At 38.9% G+C, this 11,308-nt stretch overlaps 1 protein-coding gene across 1 annotated transcript; it reads left to right on the plus strand.

The window, feature by feature from the left end:
* Positions 1 to 464: 464 nt before the first annotated feature.
* On the plus strand, positions 465 to 10,061 carry LOC121423551 (low-density lipoprotein receptor-related protein 5-like). The gene is made up of 9 exons (XM_041618903.1): positions 465 to 483; positions 2,163 to 2,411; positions 2,880 to 3,042; positions 4,039 to 4,169; positions 5,006 to 5,263; positions 5,590 to 5,700; positions 7,167 to 7,352; positions 8,579 to 8,711; positions 9,761 to 10,061. The coding sequence occupies exons 1-9, from the start codon at positions 465 to 467 to the stop codon at positions 10,059 to 10,061; spliced, it is 1,551 nt and encodes a 516-aa protein (XP_041474837.1).
* The last annotated feature ends 1,247 nt before the right edge of the window (positions 10,062 to 11,308 follow it).

The following is an 11,308-nucleotide window of genomic DNA, read 5'->3' on the forward strand; positions in this document are numbered from 1 at the left end:
AAACCAAATGGAATTTAGCTAGTAAAATTGACTTGAAGATATCTTTACCTTTTTTAACTTGTTTCCTAGCCAAAAACACTTAGAAGAGTGCATTGAGCCCAACCCCACTCCCCACACACCGAGACCATTGTAACGATATTTGCTTTACACTGAGCTGTGATTTACATGAAATGGCTTTAGGCTTGATTTTCGTTTTGTTTAACATTGCCAAGCTTGTGAAAAGTGTGGAGAAACAAGTATTAAATGAAAAAAGAAATTTAAATCCAAGAACTTAGTGAAAAAATTCTGGAGATGTCTGATATGAAGTTTTGTTCAGATTCAGTTATGTCCCCAGATCCAGCTGGCACACAAAGGGTAAAGGTTGTCCTTACTAAGTGTTGAAATATTAATTTCGGTGGCAAAATTGTTAAAAATTCTTGAATGTAACCGCTTCATCACAATTGACTAAAAGTGGAAGGGAAATTATGAGAAATGTATCGCAGGGTAAGTTTGATTTCGCCCTTTCTCCTCGACACAGCGTGCAAACGAGCATTTCTGCGCAAACAGATTTCTGCTAGCTTTACAAAAACGGACAGTGCTCACTCAATTGTAACATTCTGTCAAAACTTTTACTTTCATTGTATAGATGAGACCCAAACCCAAGATTATATGTGAAAAAATTACCCACATGTTGTTTATCTTTTAATTCCTAGGGCTTTTCAAAAGTGTAAACTATTTTTTGATACGCACTGTATATATATATATATATATATATATATATATCTTAAAGTTTCACGTATTGGCTTCTCTAATACTATAGTAACAAAATATGCTGAAGATAAATGGTAATGCTTTCAAAGCCAATATAGTTTTTATTTCCTCGAATTTTCGACGAATTTTCCTCGAATTTTCTCTGATTGATACCACACATTGTATTTACTCCTGAAGAAGACGGAGGTCCGTCGAAAATTCGAGGAAATAAAAACTATATTGGCTTTGAAAGCATTACCATTTATCTTCAGCATATTTTGTTACTATATATATATATACATATATATATATATATATATATAGCATGTGTGTGTGTGAGAGAGAGAGAGAGTTCGTGTGTGGGTGAGTAGTGGTATACTGAAAATGTCCCCCATTTGTCATAAACGTCCCCAAATTCATGTTGTATACAGAGGTCAATGGCCTTGGTTTTCCTACTTTTTATGCGTCATTACACACCTGCACACGGTGTGTACTTTTAACGTTCGCGTTTACGTTCACATTTGTGTATGTGAAATGGGTGTGTGTGGGAGGGTGGGTGCGTTTGTGCAATGTGTAGGAGGATGTGTGCGTGCATGGACTTATCAGAGATGGACATTCAACGCTATCATTTCATTGATCGAACAAGATCCACCGCCTAGTGATTATGTGCATCTTCATGAGATCGTACAGGTTTTTGACAATAGCGACTACCAAGGCGTGTCTGATTATTTACAAAGGCACAGCTTTCCTGCTTTTGGTTTTGTTGGCTGATCCCCTGTGTTCGAAAATGATTCTCAATCAACATGCATTAGATTTGAAGCAGCAAATTCAAGAAGACGATTTTGTGACATAAAATATTACAATGATCCGCACGCACATAATGACCTCAATAACATGAAGAGATAAAAGCTCTCTGCGCGATAGTATCTCTGGAATATTAGGAGGAAAATTTGAATAAAAAATGGTATTATAATAAAAGACAATCAATCACAATATTGCCTCTATCTCAAAATATGGATACATGTTCATTGAAACTCAAAACTTGGAAAAAGTAGGTTATGTACCCTTCGCATTTGAAGAACGATAACTCTGTGACCTGTGCCTATCATGACATAAGCAAGTTGTCAATTTAAAGTTGATGAGTTACTCAATTAGGTAGAATGCATATCACAAGAATAAATCATGTATTCTTGATATAAATAAACTTTGAACTTCGATTACCTTTTTTTACAAACACCCTGTATTGATATTGAGGCCTAAGAATGGTTTCATTGTAGTAATTTTAGTTGTAGTAGTAGTAGTAGTTGAAGTAGAAGTATTAGTAGTAGTAGTAGTAGTAGTAGTAGTAGTAGTGGTATTAGTAGTTGTAGAATTGTTTCTTATGATATGATCATTATTGTTAATTTGTTAACACTGCTTCAATTTCCGCCCAGCTGACAAAATCTTCGTAACAGACGTGATCCATGGTAAGGTCTTCGTCGGCGAGAACACTGGCCCATATTTCTATGGGCAGGACATCGAGGAAATCGACCTGACAAGCGTCGAGGCTCCAGTAGGCATTGACTACGACTATCAAACCAACAGGATATATTGGACGGATGAGGAGACTAAAAGAATCAGTCGGGCTTTCATTGATGGGTCGGGGCAAGAAATAATAGTTAACGAAAACCAAGGCATTGGAAGTAAGTACTGCTAAAAGAATATTTATTCATTCATTCATTCAGCAATTCAATGGCATCATTGCCACCCCCGTTAATATTACGATCATTTGGATAAAAACGAGAAATAGAGGGATATTGTAAAATACCTCATTTTTGATACCACCAAACCCTGATACAAGAATGAGAAAGACATGATTTCAATTTTATTCTGCCGTAACGTGATCCTGTAATCCGGGCCCAATGGAGTCTTTCACTACCAAAAAAGAAGAGGCCGATGAGAATGAAAAGACAGCGCGGAAGATGATTATTAATTTTGTTTTATTCATGAAAAGCGGATATCAAAGTTTTATTTTTCTTAGGCATACGTCTTTTGCACGTAGGAAAAATAGGTTTGTATTGGTCCTCATTTCAAGGAAATGTCTAAAATCTACAGTTTGTCTTGATGTGTTCTTTCACCTAATTCTCTTCGTTTCGTTCTTACCCATTAAGTCCCACAAGGGATAGTCTTAGATCTAGCGGCGAGCCGATTTTATTGGACGGATACACTGCTAGAACGTATCACGAGTGCTAGTCTGGATGGGAGTAACCGGCGAACTATTATAAGTAGTGATCTCTATCTCCCATGGAGCATTACCCTTTCTCAAAAAAGAGGGTAGGTATGGATACAATACATGGAAAGGGGGCCGAATTTCGCTCACAAAATTGGGGAAAAAAATTGAAAACATAAATAAAAAAAAACACTCGAAATCGAAAATGGTGAACGGTAGCGAGCGGTGATGAGCTTTTTTCTCTCCGATCCACGACCGCTCCAACAACGCTCGGGCAGCGTAACCATGCCTTAAAGGCCTGGTCACACTTCCCGAGCGTTGTTGGAGCGATCGTGGACCGGTAGGGAGAGAGGGTCGAATTTCGCTCACAAAATTGGGGGAAAAATCGAAAACATAAATCGAAAAAAAACCGAAATCGAAAATGGTGAACGGTAGCGATCGGTAATGATTTTTTTTCTCTCCGCTCCACGACCGCTCCAACAACGCTCGGGCGGTGTGACCAAGGCCATTAGCCTAGTCGCATTTTCTTTCTTCTTTGCCCTCTCTCCTTCTACCCCCTGCCCCTCCACATCACACTCTCTGTAGTTCTCTAGCAAAGCTTTATACCACTGTTCATTTTGTTGCCCTTAAAAGAGAGCCCCAGATATTACGGCTGGAGTAATTTCTGGGTGTCTCTCTTTTAAGAGTGTGGAACTTCAATAAGCACAATGAGAAATGATCTTTAAAAGATTATCTTAAATTCCACGCAACAAAATCTTATCTGGACACTCTCAACAGCTAAATAAAAACACCCTGCATCAATATAAATAAGCCTGAATTAGTGTTTCAAGTAGTTTGAAATGAGTCCAGGTGGATTTTAGCATGCTTAGTTAGGAACCAATCGAATACAGGATTTCGTCTAAATGTTAAAGATTCATTCTCAATCTGAAAATAATTAATTGTTTTGGTATTGAAACTAAATCCAGAATTCGATTGGTCCCTACAATTTACAATCCATAATGATTTATTTTAAATCAATGCAATTTAGAGTGAACCCTTTAATTCCTTACATTTGACTCATGCAAACATAACTATTGCTATCACTTTTTAAATGTTAAAAGGAAACTGTATTGGTGTGACGAAGGTCAGACAACTGGAAAGATTGAAATGTCAAATAAAGATGGTTCCGATCGGAGAAAGTTGATTACAGCATCCCTTACACAACCTTACGGACTGGCCCTTGATTCACAAGGTACATGTACAAGGCAACGACTTTTTTGAAAATCAATTAAACACATAGAGATGTGGTCCAGTGGATCTGACTCTCGCCTTTCTCGTGGGTTCGAATCCTAGCCATGGCGTGTTTTCCTTCAGCAAAAAATTTGCACTTGACCGGCAAAATTAATTCTTTGAATGCATGCACTAGCGCTAAAAGGCAGCTCGAGCTAAAGCCGGGGTAATAATAATAACATTGCGCCTCAGAATAGAATATCTATATATAGATGGCGCTAAACAAATGCTTATTATTATTATTATTAAAATTAACTACCAGAAACCAACGTTTGCAATTCCTATGAAAGTCAAACATTATTGTCATTGGACTCTAACACCTCCTTTCGCATATTTCATTATTATTTTAAAGAGAGTTTACGATTTGCCAACGCATTTCGGAGACAGTAATTTTCGCATCTCAAAGTCATTCTGCGAGCGGGAATTCTATCCTAAAAGGTTTATTATTTATATAAAATTGCGTTGATTCTGCGAAGATACCCCAGCAGGTGCTGGTTGAAAGTCAAAAGTCCACCTGGAGTGTAGGGAACTATTTACTGCAACGTACATGATTGTTTTGTGTGGGCTGGAGCATTCGGATTCGATCACGGTTTTCAATCTCCTCATACCCAGCAGCACCATCTTAAAATGTAGGGTCCCTAATCTAGGGGCACCCTAATCATTTAACCTATATTGTACATTCATGTATGATTTGTATATATACTTTGGTTTGCATATTCATTTTTAAATGATTGACTAAAAATGAATTGAATTAAATCTGCCAACACCGGTATAATCTAAATCTCTTCTCGTATACAGAACAACGCTTGTACTGGACGGAAGGTTTTTATGATGTCATAGAGTCGATCGATCTCGATGACTTATCCGACCGGAGAGATCACGTCTACGCCGAAAGAGGGGACTTAACCCTCTTTGGCATCTCGCTCTATTTCAACTCAATCTACTTTACCGACTTCTCGTCGCAAGGTCTTCATGCGTCTGAAATCGGGGTTGAGGATATCAGGGAAGTTACTGGATTTACACAAGGGTCACCTACTCATGTCAAGATCTATGCAGGTGAGAAAAGGGGGGTGTTTTATGTAGCCTGAGTCATTCAGTAGCAAGGTTTTCGGTAGCTTATAACAATAGTCAACGATGAAAAATCACTATTTGCTTTATGAATAGCTCCCGAATTACAAGGACGGGGGAGTGGTTCCTTATTTTTATGCCGATAAGCATTTTCCAGGATATCAGTGAGACTACCGGCATTAGAGTGTGCAGGAATAAAAGAAAGATCAGACATGATTCTTCTGTATATAAGTTATAACTTCAATTAAGATCGACGTATCCTTTTCTCTCCTTGACATGATTTATTGTTGCTCACCTCCCCCCTCTCTCTCCAGACTTAACCTGTGATACATCCTGCATTGGTAACAGTCGATGTCAGTTGATCGCGTATGATACTCCAGAATGCGTTTGCATAGTTGGATGGGAGGGGTTCAACTGTTTCACACGTAAGTGCATGGATTCATTGCAGCTCAGTCGTGGTGCGGCAACCGTGATGATCAAATATGAAACCTGCATCGTATATAGTAGTGGTGCATTTCGAAACATCCAAATGAGCCTGGCCTGACTACCCTCAAACCTTAAATAGGTGCCCTCGCTAAAGAGCACATGCAACAATTCTCGACATCCAGAAACATCTGATCAGGTGGTCTTAGTGCGGGATCCCCGGGGGGGGGGGGGCGGCCGGGGCACTCGACCAAAAAAATTGTTGGGTGTGCCGCAGGCGAGACAAAAAACGGGGGCTTCGGAGCGGGCTTATTGTAAAAAGGAGGGTCCTCGGAACGGGCTCCAGAACTACAAATGTTTGTGAAAACGGGGGTCCTTGGAACGGATCGCCAGCGTATGAGCGCGTATATGCATCCCTATAGAACGGCCATGCAGCTAGCGCGGCCTCCGCCGTGTGAGCTTTGCGGCCGCTTTTCACCAAAATTGCGGCTCATTGTAGCAGATCGATGCGATCGGAACGGCGTAACGAAAAATATGCGAAGCTTTGGAGCGGATTTCTTTCTTCTTTTTTTCTCAATAAGAAGAAAATGCTATGCCTTGGAGCGGCTTCCTTTGTTATTTTTTTTGATAAGACACAAATGCTATGCCTTGGAACGGAAATTTGAGTGCATTTGAGTGCAATGCATTATATACTGAGTGCCCCCCCCCCCCGGGGCGGGATCTATCTCTAGAAACTCCTGATCAGGTTTAGTTCCAACTATGACATGAGCGGTTGTTTCCGTTTATCGAGATATCACTGATTAGGAGTTTCAACTATCGCGCGTGCGTTATTTTATTTTTTTTTATAGAAACCCTGATTAGGTATTGTTCCATCTAATGCATGTGCGGTAGATTCTGTCTCTCGAGAAAGCACTGATCAGTTATATCGAGTTCCAACGACCCCCCTCCCGTGCGTTAGTTTCTCTCTAGAACTGATCAGGTATAGTTCCAACTATGGCATGAGCTGTAGTTTCTGGAAATATCAATGATCAGGTAGAGTTCCAACAATACCGCGTGCGTTAGTTTCTCTATAGAAATTCCGGACAAGGTATGGTTTCATCTACTGCATGTGCGGTAGTTTCAGTCTCTCGAGATTTCTCTGATCTTCCGATGATTCGATCGCGCGTGCATTAGTTCCTCTCTACAAACCTCTGATTAGGTATCTAAATCGCATCGCATGTACGATAGTGATACCCCCCCCTCCGACCCTAGATAGAGTTTCGAGAAAGAAAGTACCGCATGCGCATATTTTGATAAACTATCAAAAAATAAGTCAAATAATTAAATACGTCAGATTATCATTATTATAAAGTGAGTAATTAGCGCAAATGCAAGTACATGATGTTTAGTTATAATTTTAGGTCATATCATTTTTTAACAACATAGTTATATTTAATATATTTCATACCCCTCGCCCCTATATTATCAGGTGTTACGTGTATCCTGCCAGATCCCCCGTCAATGGCCTCATTCGTCAACCCCAGCGACAGCTACTCATCAAGTACTACAGTGACAGTCGTGTGTGACAATGGCAATGACCAAGTTGAGTGGATCTGCAACGGTTACACGGGGAATTTCGATCGTGAACCAATCGATTGCAGCTCTCCAGCAGCAGGTATTGCAAATCTAAATACAAAGCTAAAACTCAAAATTAGGATAGCAATAATAAATAATATTAACGATAATAATGATAAAAATGATAATCATAATTATCATCATCATCATAATAACGATAAAGATATCAATAATAATAGTGCGCACTTACAAGAGAAAAATATTAGATGTCAAAATGTTAGGAATGATATAAATCTGAATAAGAAATGGTAATGTGTGAAGGCCTACTGGTTTGGGCGTGTGAGGGTGGGTGGGTAGGTGAAAGGGTATGTGAACTTTGGTTCCATGACATTTGCTCCGGCGACAATTGCTCCGCTGTGAATTCCACATACTTATAGAATCGCCAACTTCAACCCTGAGTTTAACACAGACTATACCTTATACTAAACCTAAGCTTAGCCTAACATAAAACGCTACGGCAACCCTAATCCGACATCTTAGACGAAATAAAGCCAGGAGAAATTGTCGCAGGAGCAAATGTCGTGTCACTTTGGTTACCTATGGAGCGCGAGTGTGTGTGTTTAATTTTGGGTGCGTGTGTGTGTGTGTGGGGGGGGGGGTCATTTGCATGGGTGTCTATGAATGAATCATTTCACCATTGCCGGCGGCACTGGTACCTATACAGAGCTATTTTTCACTATATCCTTTCGTCTGGATTCCAGGCAACTAATTTAGGCCCCATGTCAAGTTAAGGACTGATATTCAAGTTTAGATAATTGATGTGAAAAAATATAGTGACCCCATAATCAGTGTATTTAATATATGATAAATCCTCTTACAGTGACGTTTCCTCCTCATCTGACGCACAGTGCATGTGACGCGCAGTGCATGTGACGCGCAGTGCATCTGACGCACAGTGCATCTGACTCGCAGTGTTCATTATTTTGGGGTTCTGTGCAATGTGATGAGGTACAAGCCTAAATCTTGCATTGTTTTAGATGTTTCATGCCTTGACTTTGTCATATTCCATATGTTAAAATACAAATAAATGATGAGTGTGTGGCATCAACATTTCGTGTTATATTATCACTTTTTTTTAAACAGAACTTTTTTAGAAAGGCAAAGTATTGTTCTTCCCAGCCCTGTGCCGGACCAGAGTTCTAAGTGGGACACATTCAAGGCCAACTTGAACTTGAAATTGCTAAAACTTTTCGTTCATGATGCTTTAATTGTTGTGAATTGATAAGTCAACTTGTTTAAGGTGGGGTTTTACCCTTTTTTCTGAAGTTGTATTCTTTGCGTGCAAGACTGCTAATGATACTGCCTGTATCGTCATTGTTCTAGGACCATCGATTGCATTAATCGGCGGGATTATTGGCGGAGTAGTGGTCTTGGTGTTGATTTGCGTCATTGTCTACTGGTAAGTACAACAGCAGTGATTAATACCTAAAGTATTCGTAGAACGCTTACTCTATCAAATACAAATATTCCTAGAAGTCGCACAAATGAAGGAAAGGGTAAGAGGAAATAATACAAAACAAAGGCGGAAGTGGATTAATGTAATACTGTATTATGATTTGGGACATGGAATCGCGCGTGGTAATTTTTTTTTCCGCTTTTCCACACATTTCATCTTATCAAGGAGCCTCAAAAGCTCCTTGCTCTTATCCAGTTGCTTTCCACTTAATCATGATATTGTACAGGCTGATGGGTCTGTAATAAGCATACAGATAGCTGATATTAAAAAAGAAATAAGTTGTTCGCAGTTAAAGTGGAATGACGGGCAAAAAGAGGGGCACAGCATTGGGTTCGTTACTAAAAGTTTTGACATTTTTAGAATGAAAATCGATTTTTTTTTTTTTGCTGATTTATTTTTTAGGGGTTTAATAATCGGACTGAATTTTTAGTAGGTACATCTCAGCTTCATTCTTACAAACAAGATAAGCATGATAAGGCCTATATCAAGCGAGCGCGTAGCGCGCGAGTCACGTTTTGGGAGATTTTATATTAATCGACCTCGATATTGTATATTCTGAGCAGTATTAAATGGACAAGATGATCTAACTAAACCGAAATGATGAGGCGAGGCGCAACTGAGCGCGAGCTGAAGTGTTCGATAAGCAAGCTTATAGCTGGCCTACAAAAGCTAGAACCTGTTAAGGACTGTTTGCAATGACTCATATAATTATACATATATCACCAAACAAATAATCTCACTTTTTCTCCTTCCCTCTTTTCTTGGTCATGGAAATTTTATGCCATCAAGCCCTCCCCCACCTCTACTCCAATAATGTATCATTATTAGTCAAGTAGTTTTACAAATGAATTTCTGCTGTCTTCGAAGTATGGGCTACCGTGGGTTAAAGACAAATGTTAAAAACAAGCGAGTTGATTTCAATTAGTTAAGTGTCGTGCATCATTTCTTTAATTTCATTTTAAGAAATTTAATTTCTTTATGTCTCACAACAGTGCGGTCCGCAAGCCCCAAAGAACTCCCGCGGCCCCCGCCCAGACTCCTGCTGGCCCCACACTCGTCTACACTGTGAGGGCCCAACAACAGGTTATCACAGCCGAGCGCCCTGCTGTTAATGAGATATCCAATATCAACCAGGTTAACCCCGTGAACATGATGAACCCTTCCGGTTCATCCGTTGCTACGTCGGGCATGGAAGATAAGAAGCAGACGGAACATGAATACATGTCGACGATGGATATGCGAGCCCCAATGCCCCCTCCCTACACGTCTAATTGGCAGTGTGGGGCGGAGTAATTTCTATGCTCCTTTGAAATGTAGATTGATTTGTGTTCATGTTTGAGTTTGATAAAAAAATATGCGATCAAATCTAATTGTAAAAAGTGAATGCATACCAATTTGCGAATAACGGAATTTCATTATTAAATTAACTGATCAGAAATAGAACAATACAATAACTCAAACTGAGATAATTCAGAGATATGATATAGACATCCACATAATACAGAAACACAAAAAACATATTTGTAGACGTTAGAGATCGACATGATCTCGAGGAACAAACAGATGGTCAGCCTATACTAACATTTGGTTTCTTTGACAAAGAAATATGTAAAACCACAGAGACGGCATATATTTTTATGTCTCTATGGCAACAACCAATCAATCTGATATCTCATTTGATACCTACATGTACCTCAGCAGTAGGCAGCAATATGTTTCAATAGCAAATGTAAATTCCCCTCCAAAATCTATCTCATGTGGAGTCCCTCAAGGCTCAATCTTGGGTCCGCTTCTTTTTTTGGTCTACATTAATGATTTTTATAAATCATCAAGTACTTTATCATTCATTCTTTTTGCCGACGACTCAAATATATTTTTTCCCATAAGGACCCCAAACATTTACTTGACACACTCAATAAAGAATTAAAACTAGTCTCAGAGTGGATCAAAGCCAACAAATAATCGACTAATCTCACTAAAACAAATTACATGCTCTTCAGCAATATCATTGACGAACTCCCAGGTAACATTACTTTTGATATTAATATTAAAAAAGTATTAAGTAGGTAATTTCTAGGAGTGACTATCGACGACAGACTGTCATGGAAAGAACATATAGATAACACATGCAAAATTATAAAAAAAGTTAAATTCTATTTCCCGACTCGTATATTATTAAACTTATACTCTACGCTGATACTCCCGCATTTGAACTTTTGTATTATTGCATGGGGGAGTTGTGCTGATTTTCATTTGAATAGACTTTTACTACTTCAGAAAAAAGCTTTGCGCGTTATTTGCCATTCTCATTATCAGGCACATACGAATGTGCTTTCTAAAACTCATGGAATTCTTAAGATACATGATCTTTACCATTATAATCTTGGATCATTTATGTTTAACCTTAGTAAAGATGAACTACTGGACGTATTTTATTCTATATTTACACGAAATATCAATGTACATCACTACCCTACAAGATCTGCTGGACTTTTCCATTTACCTAGAACGAGGACATTATTAACAAACAAACTGTTCAT

Source organism: Lytechinus variegatus, chromosome 11 (assembly GCF_018143015.1).
Source record: "Lytechinus variegatus isolate NC3 chromosome 11, Lvar_3.0, whole genome shotgun sequence".
NCBI classification, from domain to species: Eukaryota; Metazoa; Echinodermata; class Echinoidea; order Temnopleuroida; family Toxopneustidae; genus Lytechinus; species Lytechinus variegatus.